General features: G+C 42.9%; 1 protein-coding gene and 1 long non-coding RNA gene across 2 annotated transcripts; one reads left to right on the forward strand and one right to left on the reverse strand.

The window, feature by feature from the left end:
* Window positions 1–13,516: 13,516 nt before the first annotated feature.
* Window positions 13,517–14,987, reverse strand: LOC124688231 (purine permease 3-like). The gene is made up of 2 exons (XM_047221943.1): window positions 14,145–14,987; window positions 13,517–13,968 (listed from the first exon to the last, which is right to left on the reverse strand). Exons 1-2 carry the CDS (start codon window positions 14,940–14,942, stop codon window positions 13,639–13,641), a joined length of 1,128 nt encoding a protein of 375 aa, XP_047077899.1. The 5' UTR covers window positions 14,943–14,987; the 3' UTR covers window positions 13,517–13,638.
* Window positions 14,988–15,798: 811 nt separating this feature from the next.
* On the forward strand, window positions 15,799–17,490 carry LOC124688232. Its single transcript, XR_006998453.1, has 2 exons — window positions 15,799–15,931; window positions 16,769–17,490. It is a non-coding gene; the product is annotated as an uncharacterized LOC124688232 (long non-coding RNA).
* The last annotated feature ends 5,478 nt before the right edge of the window (window positions 17,491–22,968 follow it).

Genomic DNA, 22,968 nt, shown 5'->3' on the forward strand with positions numbered 1-22,968 from the left:
AATTGGTAAAGGAGATAAACTCTCGTGGGAGGTATTGCCCATGTTTGACAATGCAAAAACCCAAATATTCGCGGTAGCATACCATTTCTCACAAAGTGGAATTCAAGTGGACACTCATAGCTATTACATTAAGTTGTCAACTGCATAAAAAAAGACTATGCCCAACATCTATAAATTACAAAAAATCGTTTCTAACTCTGATCCATCCTATCGCTGGGCCCTCCAGTTTCATCAAAATGTAAGTGTGGGGATCTGGACAGAGCAGCGGAGCTTTGCTGAACATGAAACAACATGCTCGTATACTTCCCAAGAATCGGAGGAGTAGCAACAGTCGATGAACCTCCAAATGGTAACGTAGCTGACATGGTTGGATTGTTGTTGTTAACGCCATTGTCAAGCGATTCCTGCATCAAGCAAATTCATATGGTGAACTGGTTGTAGTACCTACTAGAAATAAAGAGATCGAAATAATGATACCTGAACTGCTGCATATGGGACAGTAGCTGTGATGGTTGGATTTATGTCGCCACTACTAGTGCCCAAGGTAAATAATCCCTGCGACTGAAAAATCATAACATGACTTGGTGAAAGTGCATGGAGCCCCCATGTGTGGTTTTGGTAATTAATGACAATCCCTATGGACTAATGTTTGCATTGAGTTATATTTGTAGGAGTTATCCATAGGCAATTCTTGAACCATATGTTGGCTTCAAGGTTGCAATAAGAAGAAATTGATGAAGGATATCAAGTGTCAAGTATGTCTTGAAGATGAAGATGAAGTGAGCCCTCAAGTTACTTCAAGACATCAACATGATGAAGAATGAAGAAATGAAGTGCAAGTTCAAGATGAGCCATCTCGAAGAGATCCTTTGCTTGAGTCTAGCCATCCATATGGTGATCATGGATATGTGAAGATGCGCCGAAGAAGAAGCTCTCCCATGGTGGATTATGGGGGAGCAATCCACATGGTGGTCATGGTTATGTGAAGATGCGCCGAAGAAGAAGCTCTCCCATGGTGGTTTATGGGGGAGCAATCTACAAGACTTCGTCAAGCAAGCACAAGCAAGAAAGGCGCTCCATCTTGTTGAGGTCAAGATCGTCGTCATCAAGCTCAAGTGGAACGCGCAAGTATAAGGTTTGCTCTTGATAGGGTTTCTTTCTCACCGGTCTCATAGTGTAGTTGGAGACCGGTTTATAGTTTAGTTGCCGTACTATCAAGAGGGCTCTCGAGTGAGTAACTCGATCGTATCGTTCGGAGAGAGCTCAAACCTTTGCATCCTTGCATCATCTTTCTTGGTTGTTATTTGGACCTTATCCATGTGATGTTTTAGAGCTTGTGCTCATTCTCATGACAAGCTCTAGTTCATCGAAAACGGATTTCGCATAGATCACTTGTTGCGTTTTCGAGTTTGGTTCATCATCTTTCTTGGTTTTATTTGGACCTTATCCATGTGATGTTTTAGAGCTTGTGCTTATTCTCATGACAAGCTCTAGTTCATTGAGAATGGTTTTTGCATGGGCAACTTGTTGCATTTTCAAGATTGGAGGTTTTACCGGTATGTCTTTTTTAGATAGGTCAAACCTTTCATCATTTGTTTCTATCCTCCCTTGTTGGACTATGATGGTTTCCTGCATGATCTTGTAGAGCTTGTTCCTAGCTTTAAAACAAGCCCAAGATCATCGAAATCGGAGTCCGGGTGCAAAAGTTATGCCCGTTTTAGTTTTGGTGTTTCGCGAGTTTGCTTAGGCCGGATATTTCGGAAATATCCGGGCCGGATTATCCGGGCCGGATATTTCGAAATATCCGGCCCCGAAATCGGCTAAGGACCCGGGGAATTGCTGCTCAGTATAGGGGCCGGATTTTTGGCCGGATTTTGTCCAGGTTTTGTCCCCGAGGCCGGATAATCCGGCCCCGGATAATCCGGCTCCTTACTTAGGCCGGATTATCCGGCCCCGGTTTTGCCCAAACGGCTCGATTTTCTTGGGGGTATAAATACCCCCCTTCTTCCTCCTTGGGCTGTAGCTTCTCTCACTCTCTCTCTCCTCCATTGTTGAACTAGAGAAGCTTGCACTATCTCTCAATCCCTCCATGATTCTTGCCCCCATTTGAGGGAAAAGAGAGAGGAGATCTAGATCTACATTTCTACCAATCAAATCCATCTCTTTGTGAGTGGAACTCTCTAGATCTTGATCTTGGTGTTCTTTGTGAATTCCTTTGTTCTTCCTCTCTTATTCCCCCAATAGCTTTTGTAGCTTTGTTGGAATTTGAGAGAGAAGGACTTGAGCATCTTTGTGGTGTTCTTGTCATTGCATTTGGTGCATCGGTTTGAGTTCTCCACGGTGATTCGTGGAGGTGAAAGCAAGAAAGTTGTTACTCTTGGGTTCTTGGAACCCTAGACGGATTCTAGGCCTTTGTGGCGGTTTGTTGGGAGCCTCCAATTAAGTTGTGGATGTGTGCCCCAATCTTTGTGTAAGGCCCGGTTTCCGCCTCGAAGGAAATCCCTTAGTGGAACCGTGACCTAGGCCTTTGTGGCGAGGGTCACCGGAGATTTAGGTGAGGCGCCTTCGTGGCGTTCGGTGTGTGGTGTGAGTACCGCATCTTGGGGTGAGGCCTTTGTGGCGTTGGTGTGCATCGAGCAACCACACCTCAAGGTGAGCCTCTTGTGGCGTTCGGGAGCACTAAGCAACCGCACCTCTCCACCGGAGATTAGCACTCGCAAGAGTGTGAACTCCGGGATAAATCATCGTCTTCCGCGTGCCTCGGTTATCTCTATACCCGAGCTCTTTACTTATGCACTTTACCTTGTGATAGCCATCGTGCTTGAAGTTATATATATCTTGCTATCACATACTTGCTTGTATTGCTTAGCATAAGTTGTTGGTGCACATAGGTGAACCATTGCTTAGAATAAGTTGTTGGTGCACATAGGTGAACCATTGCTTAGAATAAGTTGTTGGTGCACATAGGTGAACCATAGTATATAGGCTTTGGGCTTGACAAAGTAAACGCTAGTTTTATTCCGCATTTGTTAAGCCCATCTCGTAAAAGTTTTAAATCGCCTATTCACCCCCCCTCTAGGCGACATCCGTGTCCTTTCAATTGGTATCGAGTAAGGTCTCTCATTCTTAGGCTTCACCGCCTTGAGAGTAAAGATGTCGGTTAGGGGATTAGTGCACAATAACTTGTTTATATTTGATGGCACAAATTATGATCTATGGAAAATTTATGTGCTTAATATTTTACGGCGTATGTCCCCGGACATGGAGCGATTTCTTGGCATGGGTTTTTCTTCTCCTAAGGATCCTCAAAATTTATCTCTTGAGGAGGAGAAAAACTCTTGCCTCGATGCTCTTGCTTCTCATGTGTTTTCCATTGTTGTGAGCAATGTAGTTACTTCTTCAATCATGCCTTTTGGGAGCGCTCATGAATTATGGACAAAGCTTCAAGACAAATATGATGTGTCCAATATTATTGAGGATGATTGTATTGCTTCCACTTCCGGCCGTGATGAGTTCTCATCTTCATCCACTTCACCAAAGTGTGGTAAGACACAAGGTAATGATATGGTGAGTGGTGATGAAAATTGCAATATTGATATTGAGCTTACTATTGATGATTCTTCATCTCTATCTCATTGCAATGCTTCATCTTTGGACTTAAACACATCTAGCACTAGAAATGATTTACATGCTTGTGTTGATAGTCCTTGCATATCATGTGTAAGTTGCTTGAAAAAATCTAATGATGATATGCTTGATTTGTCTTGTGGCCATGATAAAAATGATTCTATTTCCTCTAGTTGTTGTGTGTCTAACAATGTAGAGGAAACCAAAGATTCTATTGGTCAAGACAAGATCTTGAAAGGAGCCTCAAGTAACTCCTCATCTTTATCTCACGGTCCTCATATATGCCTTATGGCCAAGGGTTCCACGGTACCTCCTACCATGGAACCTAATATGTCTCGTGGTGATAAGAATGAGGATGAATATGAAGAAGAGGATTGGGTTGTCTCTCTACGCGATAAAGGTGAGAGTGTATTCAAGGTTATTTGCAAAGATAAAATTGCTAGCACTCACTTCTTTGAAATCTTGACTACCGCTATTGAGAGCCAAAAACTTATTTGGATGCATGAGAACACCATTGATAAAAAGGGTGCTCTTGAACGAGAGTATGCCGATGATGTAGCATCACTAAAGAATGATCTTGAAGAAGAACAAGAGACCGTAGCCTCTCTTGAAGAGCAACTTGAAACCCTTGAAGTGTCTCAAAATGAAATAGTTTCTAAACTCACTAAGGAAAGAGACCATGCTAAAGCTCAAGTAAAATTGCTTAAAAAGGAAAATTCCAAAGTTGGTGTTGGTCATGATAAACTTGTTAAGGATCTAGATGATCTAGACAAGGCCCACAAGGTCTTGGAGAGCGAACACTCTATCCTCACCAAGTCCCATGAGCAACTTCAAGCTTCCTATTTAAAAGAGCATGCTATGTTACCTTCTCTTCTTAATATGTCTTGTGATGATGCTTGTGCTACTAACTCTACTTCTTGTGAAGCATCTATCTTGAAGGAGAATGTTGAGCTAAGGGCTCAACTTGAATTGCTAACTAGCAATTATGGGAAATTGGAAGAAAATCATGGAAAGCTTTCTAGCTCCCATGAGGACCTTCTAGCCTCTCATGATAGGCTAAAGTTAGCTCATGAGGCTATCATATCAAAGGAAACACCTTGTGAGCCTCATGTGGATACTAGCACTACTACTCAAAATGCTATATTGCAATGTGCTAGTCCTTGTAATTCATCCACTCATAGTATCGCTAAATCTTGTGATGAATTATCTTCCTTGCCTTGTTGCTCTAACAATAAAGGTTCTACTTCCTCTAGTACTTGTGTTGTTACTAACCATGTAGAGGAAATCAAAGAGCTTAAGGCCCAAGTCACTTCCTTGAAGAACGACTTGGTAAAGAGTCATGAAGGGAAATGCAAACTTGACAAGATGTTGAGTGTGCAACAATTCCCCAATGACAAAAGTGGACTTGGATTCAACTCCAACAACAAGAACAAGTCCAAGAACAACAATAAGAAGAAGGGCCAAGTACAAGTCAAAGACCCGGCCAAGATTGTTTGCTTCAAGTGCAAAATTGAAGGGCATCATGTTAGATCTTGCCCTTTGAAGAAGAAGCAAAAGGGAAGCGGCCTCAAGCTCAAACTCACATTCAACCTCAAGTTGAAGAAATGGCACTTCCCAAGAAGAAACAAGTCAATGCTCCCATTGTGGAGAAATCTAGTAAGAAGAAGGCGAAGAAAAGAACTTGCTACATATGCCGTGAGAAGGGCCACATCTCCTCCTTGTGCACTATTGGTACCTCATCCAACTCTATCACCATTAATGATGTTTATTCTCTTCGTAAGGATGAGGGTGGCAATGTGTTTGCCAAATATGTTGGTGCTCAAAGTGGTGTCAAGAAAAGAACCATTTGGGTTGCCAAGCCTATTGTGACTAACCTCTTAGGACCCAACTTAGTTGGGGACCAACAATCCAAAACTTGATCAATAGGTGCTTGTTGGAGGGCATTGGAGACTTGGCTACATCATGAAGAATTAAGGGATCTTCATCATTTATATTATATCAAGCCAAGTCTTTTGATTATCTTGCTACTATCATATATCCAATGTTCCTCCTTGCGGTAACATGTTCTCAACTCATTTATATTGAAAGTTACTCGCCCCTTTGCATGTGTTAGTTTTGTTCCTAACATGTGTTTGTATATGTTGTGCTTCCTAATAGTTTTGCTTGAGAAATCAAGTCTATGCATGTTGGGTTGCACACCATGTATTTGTGTTTGTGTTGGAGCCTCTTTGCATCTTGTTGTATCTTATATGGCTCTTATGAGCGATTAATGGACAATCCCATTTTGGGGGAGTGATATTCCTTTGGGAATTTCATGATCCTAAACAATGTGTGTACATGAGGAATATCACTTAGAATTGATATTGCGAGATTATCTAGTCGCTACGTGGTATGTCATCTTCATGAGAAATTCAAATTCTAATGTCCATTAATATCTCTACTTGGATCTTATTTGCCTCTTGTGAAAATAAATTCCTTATCACATTATGGGGGAGTAATAAGCTTTGTGCATATTACAAGCCTAGAAAATGTGAACATTTGAGGTTGTGTCACATAGAATTGATACCGTAAATTATCTCTCTCATATGTGGCATGTTTGCTCAAACAAGCTCCAATTTGCTTAAATGGCTTCATTGCTAATATCTTTGTGGATCTTATTTGTGAAAGTTTTTCTTGGCATGGTTTTTCACAACGTGTCCCTCAATACATTTTTGGAAAACCATGTGCTTCAAGTCATACTATTAATTGCTTTGCATGTTGGTATGAATACTATTAATTGCTTTGCATGTTGGTATGAATACTATTAATTGCTTTGCATGTTGGTATGACTAATTGAAGCTATCAAGAAACTCTCTTTGCATGATGGTTAACTCTTATCTTTTACCATATGCTTTATTTGGTGTAAATATGATCTTACATATACTTACAAACTACCACCGGGAAATATTTCCTAATACCTCTTGTCCTAGGAAAATTGGCAATCTATTATGAGGTAGAAATTTATTGATCATATTTACATTGGCTCTTGTGCTTAAATTGCCTTATTTATTGCCATGAATTTGTTATGCTTTGACTCCCATGTGTCTTCCTTGCAACTTATGGATCTAAGTTGTCTATTCAAACTTTCTAGCTTTTTTAGAAGATATAGGTAGCGTGATGATCCTAGTTTTGTGCATTTTGTATTCATATGAAAAATCCTAGATAATGCACCAATCTTGGGGGAGCTCTCCTATATTTGTTATAATGCTTAAACTTCTATTGATCATTATCAAAAATTTGGTTTTGGGAGACATAAATTTTCTTTTTGGTACTTTGTGCCACCATAAAAAGTTTCGAGGGTTTGGTTTATTTGTTGGAACCTTGCTCTCTTGGGAGTTGGTTATCTCATTCCTTTGTGTTTAGGTTTAATTAGCTTCTTATAATGAGATAAGTCCTTGAAGTCAATCTTGTGTTGATTTGATTCTTTGATATAATTTGGACAACCATTGTCTCTTGGTTTATTTGGTGTTTTTGTCCAAATTGTATCTTCCTTTGGTTCTTGAAAGTATTGTGCATGCATATTTAATATATGTATATCTTATGGCATGTGTCACTTTCTTTGATCCAATATATAGGGTAAACTCCATCAAATCCTAATTTGGCTAAGATGTGCATGAAATTCAATTTCATATCTATATGCACATAGAATTGTGGAGTTTGTCCTATATGTTGTAGTGTGTCTAACTACTTTGAACCCAATTAGTTTGGGGACCTTTTTGTACTTACCTTTGTGTTAGGTACAATGGATTTGCATTGAATGCTTGTCTCACTCTTGGAAAGAAGTGGTGACTCAATGGTAACTTGAGGCAAGCTAGGATGGTCAACGAACACATATCTACTACATCCTCACCAATGCTATCTCGGTAACAAGTATCTTCTCATGCATATTTTTCTAGCATCCAACCATGTGGTTGCATCTTGGCATGAATCTCTTGATTTGCAAATGTTGTGCTTCTTGCTAAAATCTTAACGAAACCTCTTTATTGCGAATGTGAGTAGTTTGAGATGATCACATATGTTGGGAAGTATATAAAATCATGATTATGATTCACCCATCCCATCTATGCCTATCTAGCAATTTTATTGCATATCAATTCCTCAAACTTCTCACATGTGCAATATCGATGAAAGTGCAAATTGAGTTACTTCTTTTAGTATCCTCGTTTGTGATACTTGTTGCCTTTCTCAAATGCATCCCAACTATCTTCTATCCCTTGTTGATATTTGTGATGTATTTTAGTTGTTTGTGGTTGAAGTTCATGAATGTACAATAAGATAAAATTGAGCCTTTGGCCATGCTATTAAGCAAAAAAAATTCTTATTGGTATATTGCATGACTTTGTCTTGGATATCATACTATTTTTCTTGCGTATCTATTTTATGTGTGCATGTTTCTTTGTGGATAAATATCCTTGTGATATTGCCCACTTAGAGAAACTTATGCACATAAGAGATGATACATCTCTTTTTGATATCTTATTTATTTATTGTGTGTTGATTGGTCATGCTAAGCAATATAATTCATTGAAGACTATGACGATGCTTTTTGCTCATCCTTGTAATAGTCTTATAATATGCTTTATCATGTCTTTCACATATCCTCTTGGTTGAGCCTTTTATTATGGTGCCTCTTACTTGTTGCTCAACTATTTGTTTGTTGCAAGTGTTTAGCTTACTTTTATATCTATGATCTATTACAAATGTTTGTGTTTTAAATGAGGGAGTGAGGATTCCATGTTATGCATATTGTATTCAAATGCAACATTTTATTTTATGCATGTACCTTGGGGAGCTTCCTCATTTGATTTAGAGCACTATCTTGTGGTGATCATTAGAGTTTGATTCACTTGGTATCCTTTGTTTTTGAATGATATTATGGGAGTGATGATTCCATGTTTGTGCACTTTATACTCCAATGCAAATTGTCTAGTTTTGTGCACAAACCTTGGGGAGCTTCCTCATATTATTTAGAGCAATCTTCTTGATCTTATCATAATATCTATCTTTCTTTTGGTATCCTCTTTGTGGTTCATTTGGTTGCTTGCTTCATTTGTTGAAGCTTCTTGACTTTGTTATCTTTTTGCAATCTTTTGATCCTATCTATAGTGTGATTCCTTCCGAATATTCGTCATTGGATATGTGCATTTGATTCCACTCAAATTATGAGAAATGCACACGCTATGGAGGAACTCTCACTATATTGGCCTTCTAAATTTTTTACCCATTTCGGCAATTGGTGCCAATGGGGGAGAAGTTTGGAGGGTTTAAGGGAATTTGGTTATGACTTTGGTTTGTGCTTAAGCATGTGCCTTTATTGCATTGCATCTTGTTGCTTTGCATAGTTGAATAGTTAGAGGAAACTCCACTAGGCTTTGAATGCCAATATATGCAATGAAAGTCAAGATCATTTACACACGCATATATTATGGGGGAGTTTGCTCTACATATTCAACTTATTTGTTACTTAAATTCCTTATATAAACCCTCTCAAAGAGATTGTCATCAATTACCAAAATGGGGGGGATTGAAAGTGCATGGAGCCCCCATGTGTGGTTTTGGTAATTAATGACAATCCCTATGGACTAATGTTTGCATTGAGTTATATTTGTAGGAGTTATCCATAGGCAATTCTTGAACCATATGTTGGCTTCAAGGTTGCAATAAGAAGAAATTGATGAAGGATATCAAGTGTCAAGTATGTCTTGAAGATGAAGATGAAGTGAGCCCTCAAGTTACTTCAAGACATCAACATGATGAAGAATGAAGAAATGAAGTGCAAGTTCAAGATGAGCCATCTCGAAGAGATCCTTTGCTTGAGTCTAGCCATCCATATGGTGATCATGGATATGTGAAGATGCGCCGAAGAAGAAGCTCTCCCATGGTGGATTATGGGGGAGCAATCCACATGGTGGTCATGGTTATGTGAAGATGCGCCGAAGAAGAAGCTCTCCCATGGTGGTTTATGGGGGAGCAATCTACAAGACTTCGTCAAGCAAGCACAAGCAAGAAAGGCGCTCCATCTTGTTGAGGTCAAGATCGTCGTCATCAAGCTCAAGTGGAACGCGCAAGTATAAGGTTTGCTCTTGATAGGGTTTCTTTCTCACCGGTCTCATAGTGTAGTTGGAGACCGGTTTATAGTTTAGTTGCCGTACTATCAAGAGGGCTCTCGAGTGAGTAACTCGATCGTATCGTTCGGAGAGAGCTCAAACCTTTGCATCCTTGCATCATCTTTCTTGGTTGTTATTTGGACCTTATCCATGTGATGTTTTAGAGCTTGTGCTCATTCTCATGACAAGCTCTAGTTCATCGAAAACGGATTTCGCATAGATCACTTGTTGCGTTTTCGAGTTTGGTTCATCATCTTTCTTGGTTTTATTTGGACCTTATCCATGTGATGTTTTAGAGCTTGTGCTTATTCTCATGACAAGCTCTAGTTCATTGAGAATGGTTTTTGCATGGGCAACTTGTTGCATTTTCAAGATTGGAGGTTTTACCGGTATGTCTTTTTTAGATAGGTCAAACCTTTCATCATTTGTTTCTATCCTCCCTTGTTGGACTATGATGGTTTCCTGCATGATCTTGTAGAGCTTGTTCCTAGCTTTAAAACAAGCCCAAGATCATCGAAATCGGAGTCCGGGTGCAAAAGTTATGCCCGTTTTAGTTTTGGTGTTTCGCAGTTTGCTTAGGCCGGATATTTCGGAAATATCCGGGCCGGATTATCCGGGCCGGATATTTCGGAAATATCCGGCCCCCCCGAAATCGGCTAAGGACCTGGGGAATTGCTGCTCAGTATAGGGGCCGGATTTTTGGCCGGATTTTGTCCGGGTTTTGTCCCTGAGGCCGGATAATCCGGCCCCGGATAATCCGGCCCTTACTTAGGCCGGATTATCCGGCCCGGTTTTGCCCAAACGGCTCGATTTTCTTGGGGGGTATAAATACCCCCTTCTTCCTCCTTGGGCTGTAGCTTCTCTCACTCTCTCTCTCCTCCATTGTTGAACTAGAGAAGCTTGCACTATCTCTCAATCCCTCCATGATTCTTGCCCCCATTTGAGGGAAAAGAGAGAGGAGATCTAGATCTACATTTCTACCAATCAAATCCATCTCTTTGTGAGTGGAACTCTCTAGATCTTGATCTTGGTGTTCTTTGTGAATTCCTTTGTTCTTCCTCTCTTATTCCCCCAATAGCTTTTGTAGCTTTGTTGGAATTTGAGAGAGAAGGACTTGAGCATCTTTGTGGTGTTCTTGTCATTGCATTTGGTGCATCGGTTTGAGTTCTCCACGGTGATTCGTGGAGGTGAAAGCAAGAAAGTTGTTACTCTTGGGTTCTTGGAACCCTAGACGGATTCTAGGCCTTTGTGGCGGTTTGTTGGGAGCCTCCAATTAAGTTGTGGATGTGTGCCCCAATCTTTGTGTAAGGCCCGGTTTCCGCCTCGAAGGAAATCCCTTAGTGGAACCGTGACCTAGGCCTTTGTGGCGAGGGTCACCGGAGATTTAGGTGAGGCGCCTTCGTGGCGTTCGGTGTGTGGTGTGAGTACCGCATCTTGGGGTGAGGCCTTTGTGGCGTTGGTGTGCATCGAGCAACCACACCTCAAGGTGAGCCTCTTGTGGCGTTCGGGAGCACTAAGCAACCGCACCTCTCCACCGGAGATTAGCACTCGCAAGAGTGTGAACTCCGGGATAAATCATCGTCTCCCGCGTGCCTCGGTTATCTCTATACCCGAGCTCTTTACTTATGTACTTTACCTTGTGATAGCCATCGTGCTTGAAGTTATATATATCTTGCTATCACATACTTGCTTGTATTGCTTAGCATAAGTTGTTGGTGCACATAGGTGAACCATTGCTTAGAATAAGTTGTTGGTGCACATAGGTGAACCATTGCTTAGAATAAGTTGTTGGTGCACATAGGTGAACCATAGTATATAGGCTTTGGGCTTGACAAAGTAAACGCTAGTTTTATTCCGCATTTGTTAAGCCCATCTCGTAAAAGTTTTAAATCGCCTATTCACCCCCCCTCTAGGCGACATCCGTGTCCTTTCACTTGGATCTCAAAGTATTTATAAAAAAAACAGAGAGATGAGAAACGTACCTCAAATGTTCCATATGGTAGTGGAGTTGTGATGCTCGGATTTATGTTGTCAGAAGTACTGCCAAATTCATTAAAGATATGAGAAACAAACATACTTGGATCTCCGAAGCTTTTCTTTTTGCGTTGGATCTTTTATTTTTAAGTTTCGTGGAGCGGGTCTGAAATAAATACTAATTTAGTAAACTTAAAATATGTAGAGCTTTTCAATGAAACAAGATATTGGCAGAAATACTTCTTGTTCAGCTTTCTTCTTCTCCCTTTGTGCAGCTTTCTTTTTCTCCCTTTGTTCGGCCTTTTTCTTCTTTTCTCTTGCTTCGCGAATAAGCTTATCAACTTTAGATTCTTTTCTCAATGAAGGAGGACGTCCAGCACATCTAACAGCTATTGGACTCAGTATAGCTTTACTTGCTTCCCCAATAGATGGTGCACCACCTTCCTCTGTAGCAAGATTTCCATTGTTATTTTCAGAACTTGAGTTACAAGGTGGTTGAATTTTCAGAGTGCGAAGCTGTTCAATCAGATCATTGCATGACTCGTCTGACATGGCGCCAATCTCTGCAACTGGGAAGAAAATATTGCACAACTTATCAAAACGTTTTGCAACAGGAGTGTCTTCCATACCTCCATATGTGCACCGAATAAAATTGTGTTTTCTTTTTACATTTTTCCTCCACCGATCAAGGATGTACTGTGAAGGAACCTCCTTGATTTTCTTGTGAGTCAACACACATAATACATGAGTACAAATAATACCTCTGAACTCAAAATGGCGACATGAGCACTTAACTTCAAACTCTTCCGCATTGAAATATACATGATACACATAATCTTTTCTCCATCCTTCTTCTTTGTCAATTAGCACGTCCTCGATTATTTTGTACGTCTCTATTGCCCTTCTTTTTGCGCTATGGTCCTCTTCAAGTTCCACACTGCTTTTCTTATGTTGCTCAATGCAATCGTCATCACTTGAAATAGACATGTCACTCGATTCTTGAACACTACGTGTTTGATCATCCATTCCTACCAATCAAAAGGTAAATTTCTTCCTTATTAGTATTTAATGAGATCACATAGAAGCATGATAACATGAAGGATTTTACATGAAGCCTGTAACATTTATCATACGATTGATAGACTAGCCTATGCTAGATAGGAATAAGCAACACGCATGCACCTATTTATATGGATATCACACCTTCTAATTTTCAATTTGGATCGATCTGGACGATGGCAACGCTTCTTGATCAACTTGAGCAGCTCGGCTGGGTACTTGGGCGGGCATCCGTGGACGACGAGCAGCTCAGCCGGCGGCACGGCGGCGAGGTCTAGCTGCAGTGTAAAGAGAACGATGAGCTACCTGTATGTGGATTGGCGTTCACGACACCATGGAGGCACCTCTGTATTCCCCGATCTGAACTCGGTGCGAAACTTTGCAATTTCGGCTTCTCGCATAATTAGCGGCACGTCCGGCATTTGGGGAGCAGCTCGGCCGGCGGCACAACGGCGAGGTCTACTGCAGGTTGAGGAAGATGGGGAGCTCCGTATGCGCGTCCGGCGACAGGGGTGCAGCTTCCGATCTCAACGAAGGCCAAAACGTGCGGGGTAATTTGAGCTTTCTGTTGCAAAATTAGCGGCACATCCTACCTTTTTTTTTGTTCGATCAGATCCACGTCGGATCCAGGCCTTGTCAGCCCGTAAGTCGTCCGTAACCCTCCGTAGGTGTAGCATTATTGATTTAGGAATTAGCTCTAAAAATCTACTTTCCCATAGTGCGTGCGACAAGCAACCGCCGATACGAATGTACTGGAGTATACAATGCTCATACACATTGTACTGGAGTATGCAATGCTTTCCTTCTTTCTGAAATACACGTGCTGGTTGCATTAATTTTCGCAATCAGGACTTGACTTTTGTTGTGTATCCGGGGCCTTGGCCCGCACCTCGCCGTAGAAATACGAGGCGAGGCCCCAGAGCGAGAGCCCGAGAGCGATGCCTTTGGTGGCGCTAAAACGTTCGTGGAAGAAAACAACGGCGAGGACCTCAGTCACCGGAATGAGCACGGTGATGATGACTCCGGCGAGCAGCGCCGAGCCGTAGAAGATGGCGCCGATCGTGCCCAGGCAGAAGCACTGGTACACGGCGGCTGTGCCGACCAACAGTAGGTAGTAGCCCGCCTCGCCGAGCTCGAACCGCCTGGCTTCTCCTGGAATTGCCTGCGTCGTGTTGTTCAAATTAAATTCTCAGTTCTGTTGTGGATCAAATTCAGATTCTAGTTTACAAGATCATCAGCAGGAGTACAATAATAGTCACCACAGAAAACAAAGTACTCTGGTTTTGCAGCACTTGTAAGACTAGGCACAGGCAGGAATGTTTGAAAGTGTAATCTCACCTGGAAATCTTTGTTGACGAGCATGCCGACGGCGCAGAACGCCGTGGCCGTGAGCCCGATGACGACCTGCATCTCCACGACGAGCGTGTACGTGAGGGCGGCCGCGCCGGCGCGCGCGGCGTGCCACGCCTGGCTGAGCTCCATGACTGGCAGCATGAGGCCGTAGAGCGCCGCGGCGCCCAGCGCCATGCCGAACCCGGCGTGGTACTGAGGCCCCGTCACCCCCGGCGGCCGGTCCCCTCCGGCGTCCAGCCCCAGCATGGCGGCGCCGACGCTGAGCAGCACGATGGCGTTCAACGCGGAGCCCGTGAAGCGGTGGCGCACGAGCAGCAGGGCGAAGACCGCCGTGAAGGCGAGCTGCGTGGAGATGAGGATGGAGGAGGTGGACACCGGGAGGTAGGCCTGGCTGTAGGCGTAGAGGAAGTTATCGGCGCCGCTCATGAGGCCCACGACAACGGACGCGACGAGGAGGCGGGGCGTGATCAGGAAGACGGCGGCGTCCTGGCGTCGCTGGCGGCGGGAGAGGAAGGAGAAGCAGAGCGGCAGGAGGAGGAGCGGCCAGCCGGCGGTCTGGAGCAGGCTGGAGAGCCACTTGCGTGTGCCGCCGCGGACGAAGTAGGCGCGGAGGAGGAGCGGGCCGCACGCCGTGCCGACGACCAAGAGCAGGAAGTTGACGGCGAGGAGGGGGTCGCGGCGGAGGGACTTGGCGGCGGCGATCGGGAGCTCATGCCATGCGCTGGCCTTAACCTTGCGAGCTTGCTGCTGCGCGCGGTGCTGGGTTGGGATTTCGATCTCCATGTCTGCATGCACGGGACGATTGATCGATGCGAGCAAGTGCGCTTATGCTCTATCTCAGCGATCGAGTGGCTAACACCTGTCGTCTTCAGCGTGGAGGATTATCGGAGTATGCAAAATCATGCAGGCTCCCTTTTTTTAGTGGTTTTGGTCGTTATCAGAGCTTTATCGCGGAGAAAAACGATGGCATGGCTTTCAGGGTCAGGACTGTCGGCTGCGTGCATCCTTGATCACCGGTGTGACTTCCACAGGATAGAGGAGACTCGGCTGCTAGTAGTGACCAAGAACAGTGAGGATGAACGAGTGTTGACTTGAAGAACACCGACGATACTTTTCTTCTGGGGTTATGATGGACCGACCCGCAGATGGTACTAATGAAATGGGGCGCTTGTGATATCTGGACCGCATGTGTGACTTAGGGATTTGAGCCTTCAGTTGACCAGGCAAGTGGCATCTCCCCGTATAGACTCTGTATTCCCGTATACTGGATTTATCCGCCACTCCACCAGAGATTCCTGGTGGTGGGCCCCATGCTGGACCCCGCGTACATCGAGCTCCCCTCATCGCGCATCCCCCACCCACCCCGGCGTTCGGGATCTCATCTTGCGCCGCCTCCTTTACCGGAGGAATCCTAGCTCCCGTCATGTCCCCGTGGCCCGGATCCAAAGCGGACGGAAGCGTCCCAGAGTCGTCCCTTCGGAGCGATGGTTTCGCTGGGATTCTGAGCTTGACAATGAGGTGATTTCATTATTCTTGTCCATCCTTTCCCCGATTTTTGGCTTATTTATCTTATTCAACGATTATGTTTTCCAATCCAGAGTTTCGACGACTACGATCCGTTCTTGGATCGGCCTCGAGAAATCCTGGATCCGGGCTTCACGGGGCTGGATTTGAAGACGCATCACAGATGCCGTCACGGCGACGCCCCGTAGAGGAAGGTTGCCTTTGACATGGCCGCCACAAGGAGAAGATTCCTTGGATGTGCTCGTCAGGTGAGCTAACTGTTTTCCAGCTCAAAGCAATTTTGTGTTGGGGGTGGGGGGACGGACTGAGATATCAGAAACGCACAATTGTTTATGGATTATTGTCCCGTGCCTTGTACCTTTGGCTAGTTGTGCTCTGTAATCTTAGTTAACAATCTGTTTGTGATGGTGTGTGTTGACAGCAGGTATTAAAAGAGAAAAAAGTGCTTTAATTTGTGGTCACCTATATTCCCAACCAAGTGTAATGGTGTGTGTTGACAGCAGAACTTTTAATCACAATTTTAGAAAACATGACGATGAGATAAGGTAGCCAAAGAAATTTGTCACTGGGGGTGTAGGACTACCAATACATGATCTGATTGTAACGAGTTGCTCCACTTCATGAAAAGATGGTGTAGGACTACCAATACATGATCTGATTGTAACGAGTTGCTCCACTTCATGAAAAGATTGGCTATGCTGTGACAATTGATGGATAATACTGTACAAGGGAATGAAATACAAGGGATCTGTATAGTCGGAATGGTGAGGAAGTATGGTGATGACTAACAGTGAATATAATTTCTGTACGGTCAGTTGTAGAAGGTTTCTCAAAGACACATACATGCTAGTGATTCCTTCCCCGAGTAAGTGTAGCTCTTTGTTTATAAAGAATAACACGTGCTATATTAACATTCATTGAAAATTCAGATATAGACTGTCTTATCATTGTGTAAATAAAAACTTTATCTGAAGATTCTGGTCTATGCGCTTGTCATTTTGCAGGGGCGGAGCGTTGCTCATTTGTCGTGTGGATCGACGAACCTTTGATCCTGTATTAACTAGGTCTTTAATTCGCTTGTGGAGTTTGCTTGGGTTAAACTCAAGAAACGAACTTCTGCCAAATGATGTGGAAGCGCCCACTGATCAAGCATACATAGCTCTATGGACTGAGAAAAACAACCTGCAGCTTGCATTTGAGCAGAAGGAACACCAAATGAAGACTAGGGAGCTCAGGCTTAAGGAAGTTATCCGGCACAACAACGAGAGAGCATCACGCTCTTTAAACATCTATGCCAATGTGTTCATCTTCTGCCGCCAGCGACGCGATTTTTGATCTCCCTTCAGAGATCCCTGATCCGTGTTTTTAGGGCCGGAGGTGAACACAAATAACAGGTGCCGCCATGGCAATGTCCCGCAGCTGAAGGTGGCTTTCGATATGGCTGCATCTGGCAGGAGTTTCCTTGGCTGCCATCAGTAAGTTTGAGCAGAGGGAGCACAAGCTGAAGGAATTAATCAGATAAAGCTTTGAGATCTTCAAACAGTTATGCTAATGAGTGCATCTCTGCAGTCAGTATAGGTGTTACTCTGTTTTGCTATAGTTGCCTTCATATTATTTAAATAGGCCTTCCGTTCAATCTGATCAACAATTCATGTAACATAGAAGAACTATGTTCCAGCTTAATGTGTGAGAAACTATAACTGTACATGAAAACTTGTCTTTTATCATCAAATTGATCGTGACCATGCAGGTTGCCAATATATTTGTTTGTACATCATAAGAATTAGAGCGTCCAGTTTGGGATTCATTTTTCAAATATGTTGCTGGTGTCTATGATTCCAATACAATTGACAAAATGGCAGGACTTTATAGCGATTGGTGTTGTACTCTTCCGTCGTTCTAGGCGGTACTCCCCATAAAGCCAGATTATTTTAATTTGTTATAATGACATATTCTGTGGGTTTCGTTAAGCTATTTTGATCTGATTGTGCCAACTTAAACTCCTGGTTTTACTAGTACCTGGAGATAGATATCCATCCATATTTTAAAGGCAGGACTGTATGGCTCGGCACTCTGGACGCTGCCTGTCCATCCGCGCTGGAGTAGTAGATTCTGTACTGCTATTCAGATGCATTAACGTTTTTGAATTCGCCCCATTCAAGTAAATTTATGGCACTCGGGAAATGCGCGTGCATGCTTTCTCAGCAAACTTTTCTGCTGAATGATTTAAATATATAATATGCTCAGATGCCAGACAGCACCAGACACATTCAGATTCCTGGATTGCATACTCTATCGTTCGAAGTCGTTCTATCGTATGAAGTCCTTCATACACCGACATTCAGTGCCTCTTGCGGATTCATATAGTACATCGATCAGAGAAGCCACCCGGGCATTGATTGGAATCCTATACCAGGTCCCGCTGCCGCTCCGTGTAGTCGATGCAGGCCAGTACAACCGTCCGACGACCGACGGTCGCTCTGCAGCAGTATGGACCGTTGGGTAGCCTCATCGTACCATCAGAGTAGAAAAAAATGTGATTCTTCTTCCCAACAAGTGGAAGCAACCTTACGATTTTTTTTATGCAGTCCGATTTTGAAAAAATGTATAATTTCATATGATCCTGATTTACAAAAAGTTGGATGCAATTTTCGCCGGTGAACTGAATATTTTCCTACTGATATAGTCTCGCTTGCAACAGTGCACATAAAAATCGTACCTGAATGCTCGAATATCGGCCCAGTCTCGATACCGCTGGTTATGCACAAAAAATGACCTGAACACATCTCGGATAAAATGTCGGCCCGGATATTTTTATTGGGTGCTTGGAATTCGTTTTCGGAACCTTAGTAGATGCGTGATAGTTGGCGGGAGTCAACCCAAACATAAACGTAAGTGGGACGATCAGAGCGTTGCTCTCAAGGAGATGGATTTGAGAGTTGTTGGAGGGAAGTTGATGGCCAAGGCGGACAAGGTGAAGTCCAATGCTAGAGCCACAAACATCCGAATCATGATGGTGGAGATTTAGGTATACGGGTAGGCTAGGATTGATGTAGTCATAGATCAGGAGATTACCCGTAAACAAAATTTTCTACCAGATTAGATCATGAAGCACGTCAGGCGGTCCTTGAGAAGCTCCCTCATGTGTGGCTCGTCCAAGTGCTACGGATGCAGCACCTCCAAAGTATCCACACCTACGAAGTGGAAGCGCCGCACGCCGAACTGCTAGGTCAGCACTAAGGCATGAGAGGAGTGGCGGCTAGGTCGAGTGGTTCAACCCTAATCAGCTCGCCCCACCATCTCTTACATAGTCTAATGCGGACCCAATCTGGATTAGGCTTCCAACCCCTTAAGCGTGTGACCCTATATGTTCACACGCGAATAGACATGACACAGGTACTTCTAGTCGGACAATAGTTGGTAACGGCCTCTAGTTGTTCATAACATGTGTCCACATCACTGGTTTGACATCTCCATATCTATGGACTGCTAGGTCAGCACGTGCAACTGAGGCGTGAGATGAGTGGCGGCGCCTAGGTGTAGTGGTTCAACCACAATCAGCTCACCGAACCCTCTCTTGTATAGGCATCCCTGATGAGCTTAAACACTTGAGCCCCATTAGGACACTGAGCCTAGTCAAATGCGGATCCAATTCGGATTAGGCTTTCAACCCCTTAAGTGTGTGACCCTATATGTTCACACGCGAATAGACATGACACATGTACTTCTACTCGTAAAATAGTTGGTAGCGGCCTCTAGTTGTTCATATCATGTGTCCACACATGGGCGGACGCAGCGGGGGGGGGGGTGGGGCCGTGGCCCACCCAGAAATCTGAAAAAACAAATGGGTACCCCTAATTTCTGGCCCAGCTTTGACCAAAAGGGCATCCGCTCCCGAGCGCTAGAAGGCGGGCGACGGAGCAAGTTGTCTGATCAACGTCAAGGGAATCGTGTAAGAGACCTAGCTCCGCCCTCCGCAGCTCCGCTCTCCGGCCGTCCGACGGCGGCTGCCCGTTGCGCCGCCCCCAATTTTCCGGCTGTCCCCGTGGCCCGGCTTGGCCCTCTCGCCGGTCCGCCCCCAACTCGCCGGCAGCAGCGGAGCAGCCCCCGGCTCGGCCTCTCCTCTCGCTTTAGGTCTCGCCGTAGTCCGGTCGCCGGACCAGCCGCCGTCGACGCGAGGCTGGCCACCGCTCGCCCGCACGGCCGCACGGCCGGTTCCGGCGAGCAGCAGGGCATATACCTACCTTTCTCTGCTGTTTTTTTTCAGAAAACATTCTGTTATCTGTTGTTTATTTGGGATCGTTGATCTATGTGCTGTAAACTGTAAAGGCAGAGTCTTGTATATGTGATAAACTATCTCATGTTTTACACATTGTATCTAACCAGATATGTTAGTATCTCCTCTAAATAGGTATCCGTAGATATGACAACTCATGGCTTCTATGTATTTGTAGTGCTATGTTAAACTGACTGTTTTAATTTTACTTTCAATTTCACCCAGCGGTGTTAACTGTTGATTCGATTGGTAGAGATTTCTGTCCATGATTTATATAGCAATCGTGCACATCAATTTTAGAATCAATTTGTCTTATATATCGTTTATTTGGCCAAAGTTTTCCACAATTAAGGGGGTGCAAAAAAAAATTTTTTGGAGGTGTGCCCCCCCTTTGATTTCTTCCTGCGTCCGCCACTGTGTCCACATCACTGGTTTGCTATCTTCATGTCTATGGCATGCGTGACACACAGTTATAACCCAAGCGATATGCTAGTCCAATATTCACATACGTCCTCACATGAACTCCGACTAAGGACAACTTTAGAAAACCCTACAAGTAAACAGTTTCACAAACAATTTACATAATTTTCATTCAACAGAAGTTGCATGGTAATATAATTTTCCTGTCATTTTTTGAATACATGATCAATAATAACCCTCAACATAGAGATATTAACCCTCAATATAATACCTTTACATCTACCAAATATAGGCGATTAGCAAATCTATATGGATTCGAGAACAAATGTCTTAGGCATGCGGTTCATCGATATTCCCCCTGAAACTACATTTTGACTAGCCATGTGGTCCTCGGTTTTGTTTAGGCGATAGATTGTGTTCGGATACATTAAATTCATACTAGTCAATGCCAGACTGAGATAAATCTTAATGCTTTCTTAATGTAAGAAATAACACACAGTTGAATCTAAAAAATCTCAAGAATTACGCACTTGCATCCTTCTCTATCTCGTCGAACCGTAATCTAGCCATGTGGTACTCAATGGACTAGCTATAACGTACTCTAGGTTTTATCTATTTAACTCACGTGATAGATTGTGTTTGCATATAAATTAAATTTATACTAGTCACGGCTAGACTAATATAAATCTTGGTGGGGGTTTTTAATGTAAAAAACAACATAAAACAACACAATGCATTTCATGAGACTAGTCAGAATGGGAAGTATCATACACTAGTATCATGCACATGATACTAGTTTATGATACTACCCCACAATGCATAGTATCATAACATAGTACTATCATAGTATCATCACATTTAATGTTTTGTAGAATCTTAATGCAAATTTGTGTACATGATGTGTTTGCCATTAAATTTTCTAGTTTTACGTGCTATGATACGATATCATATTATGATACCACTCCCATCTCCCACCTCATTAATTAGTGAGCCACATCAGATTTTTGCCAACATGGCATGCATGATACTACTTATGATACTCTCATTATGGATAGTCTGAGGTCCTTTGTTAGAATCTCTATATGGTACACAAACATAAATGCATTAGTATATGATACTATTAGATTACCAGATGACTCACATGATGAAATCTTTAATATTGTAGCACGATACATGAGGGGTAGAAACTTAACACTCATAAAACTCAGGCGTAGCAAATGAGTGTGAATTTTCAACATACATGAACACTGCAATGGAAATTTGAAACCTAAGGGAAAATCAGAGATGCAATACATAGATGAAATGCTACTGTACTGCATATAATCCTCATCGGAACTTGGCGGTGAATAACTCGGGCTAGTGCAAAGGGCCTGGAGAATTGAAGGACTATCTGAACTCAAATCCAGAATTTAAAAAAGGACATGTTATTGGGGACAAATCATTTGTTACTTGGAAAATACAACTAAACAATGAATGAACCAACATTGAAGTGTTGGAGATACTACACCTGCATCTACAAATGAAACTGTACATCACACCAGACAAATGCAATAATACCATATGCAGTGCTTGCCGTATTTTCACACACACACGGAAAATAAAATGAGAAGGTTTTATCGTACACCCGTATAGTAGATTATTGTGTCTCATGGAGGAGACAAGGAACACGAAAAATAATCTCAAGAATTACGCAGTTGCATCCTTCTTTATCTTGACGAACCCTAATTTAGCCATGTGGTCACCGACAAACCAGCCATATGGTCCTCTAGATTTAATCATAAATTCCTTATGTTATCCTCTATGCATCGGTTGTTCAGGCGTTAGATTGTGTTTGGATACATTAAATTCATACTAGTCAAGGCCAGACAAAGATAAATCTCAATGCTTTCTTAATGTAAGAAAAAAATACACAATCAAATCTGAAAAAATCTCCAGAATTACACAGTTGTATCCTTCCCTATCTTGTGGAACCCTAATCTAGCCATGCGGTCCTCAACAAAATAGATATGACGTACTCTAGTTTTTTTTAGAACACGGTACAACGCAGACGCTCACAAACACGCAGGTACAATCACCCCTATGAACACGTCATCTACCACTGAAAGCATAGCGTCGATTAAATTCTAGAATTAATCCAGGTAAATGCAAACATCCATGCTAAGTCTAGAACTTGAACCTGGGTGGACTGGTATCACCACAAGGAACCTAACCACTAGAGTCAAGCTCTGTTTGCAACATACTCTAGGTTTTATCATAAAGTATTTACGATGTTCTCTATGCATCGACTTAACTCATGTGTGATAGATTTTGTTTGCATATAAATTTATACTAGTCACAACCAGACTAATATAAATGTTGGTGCTTTCTTAATGTAAAAAAACAACATAATACAACACAATATATTTTATGAGGTCCTTATTAGATCGAGTCTCCATGTGGTACAAAACATAATACCATAGAGTGCTTGCCGTTTTATCATACACACATGGAAAATAAATTGAGAATGTTTTATCGTACACCTACATAGTAAATTGTTGCGTCCCATAGAGGAGACAAGGCACACCAAAAATAATCTAAAGAATTACGCAG

Source organism: Lolium rigidum, chromosome 2 (genome assembly GCF_022539505.1).
Source record: "Lolium rigidum isolate FL_2022 chromosome 2, APGP_CSIRO_Lrig_0.1, whole genome shotgun sequence".
NCBI lineage: Eukaryota > Viridiplantae > Streptophyta > Magnoliopsida > Poales > Poaceae > Lolium > Lolium rigidum.

Excerpts from the sequence above, each read along its gene's own strand:
- LOC124688231 (XM_047221943.1), bottom strand. The coding sequence starts at position 14,942 with ATGGAGATCGAAATCCCAACCCAGCACCGCGCGCAGCAGCAAGCTCGC. Across the intron at positions 13,969-14,144 it reads TCGTCAACAAAGATTTCCAG|GCAATTCCAGGAGAAGCCAG; the intron begins GTGAGATTACAC and ends AACACGACGCAG.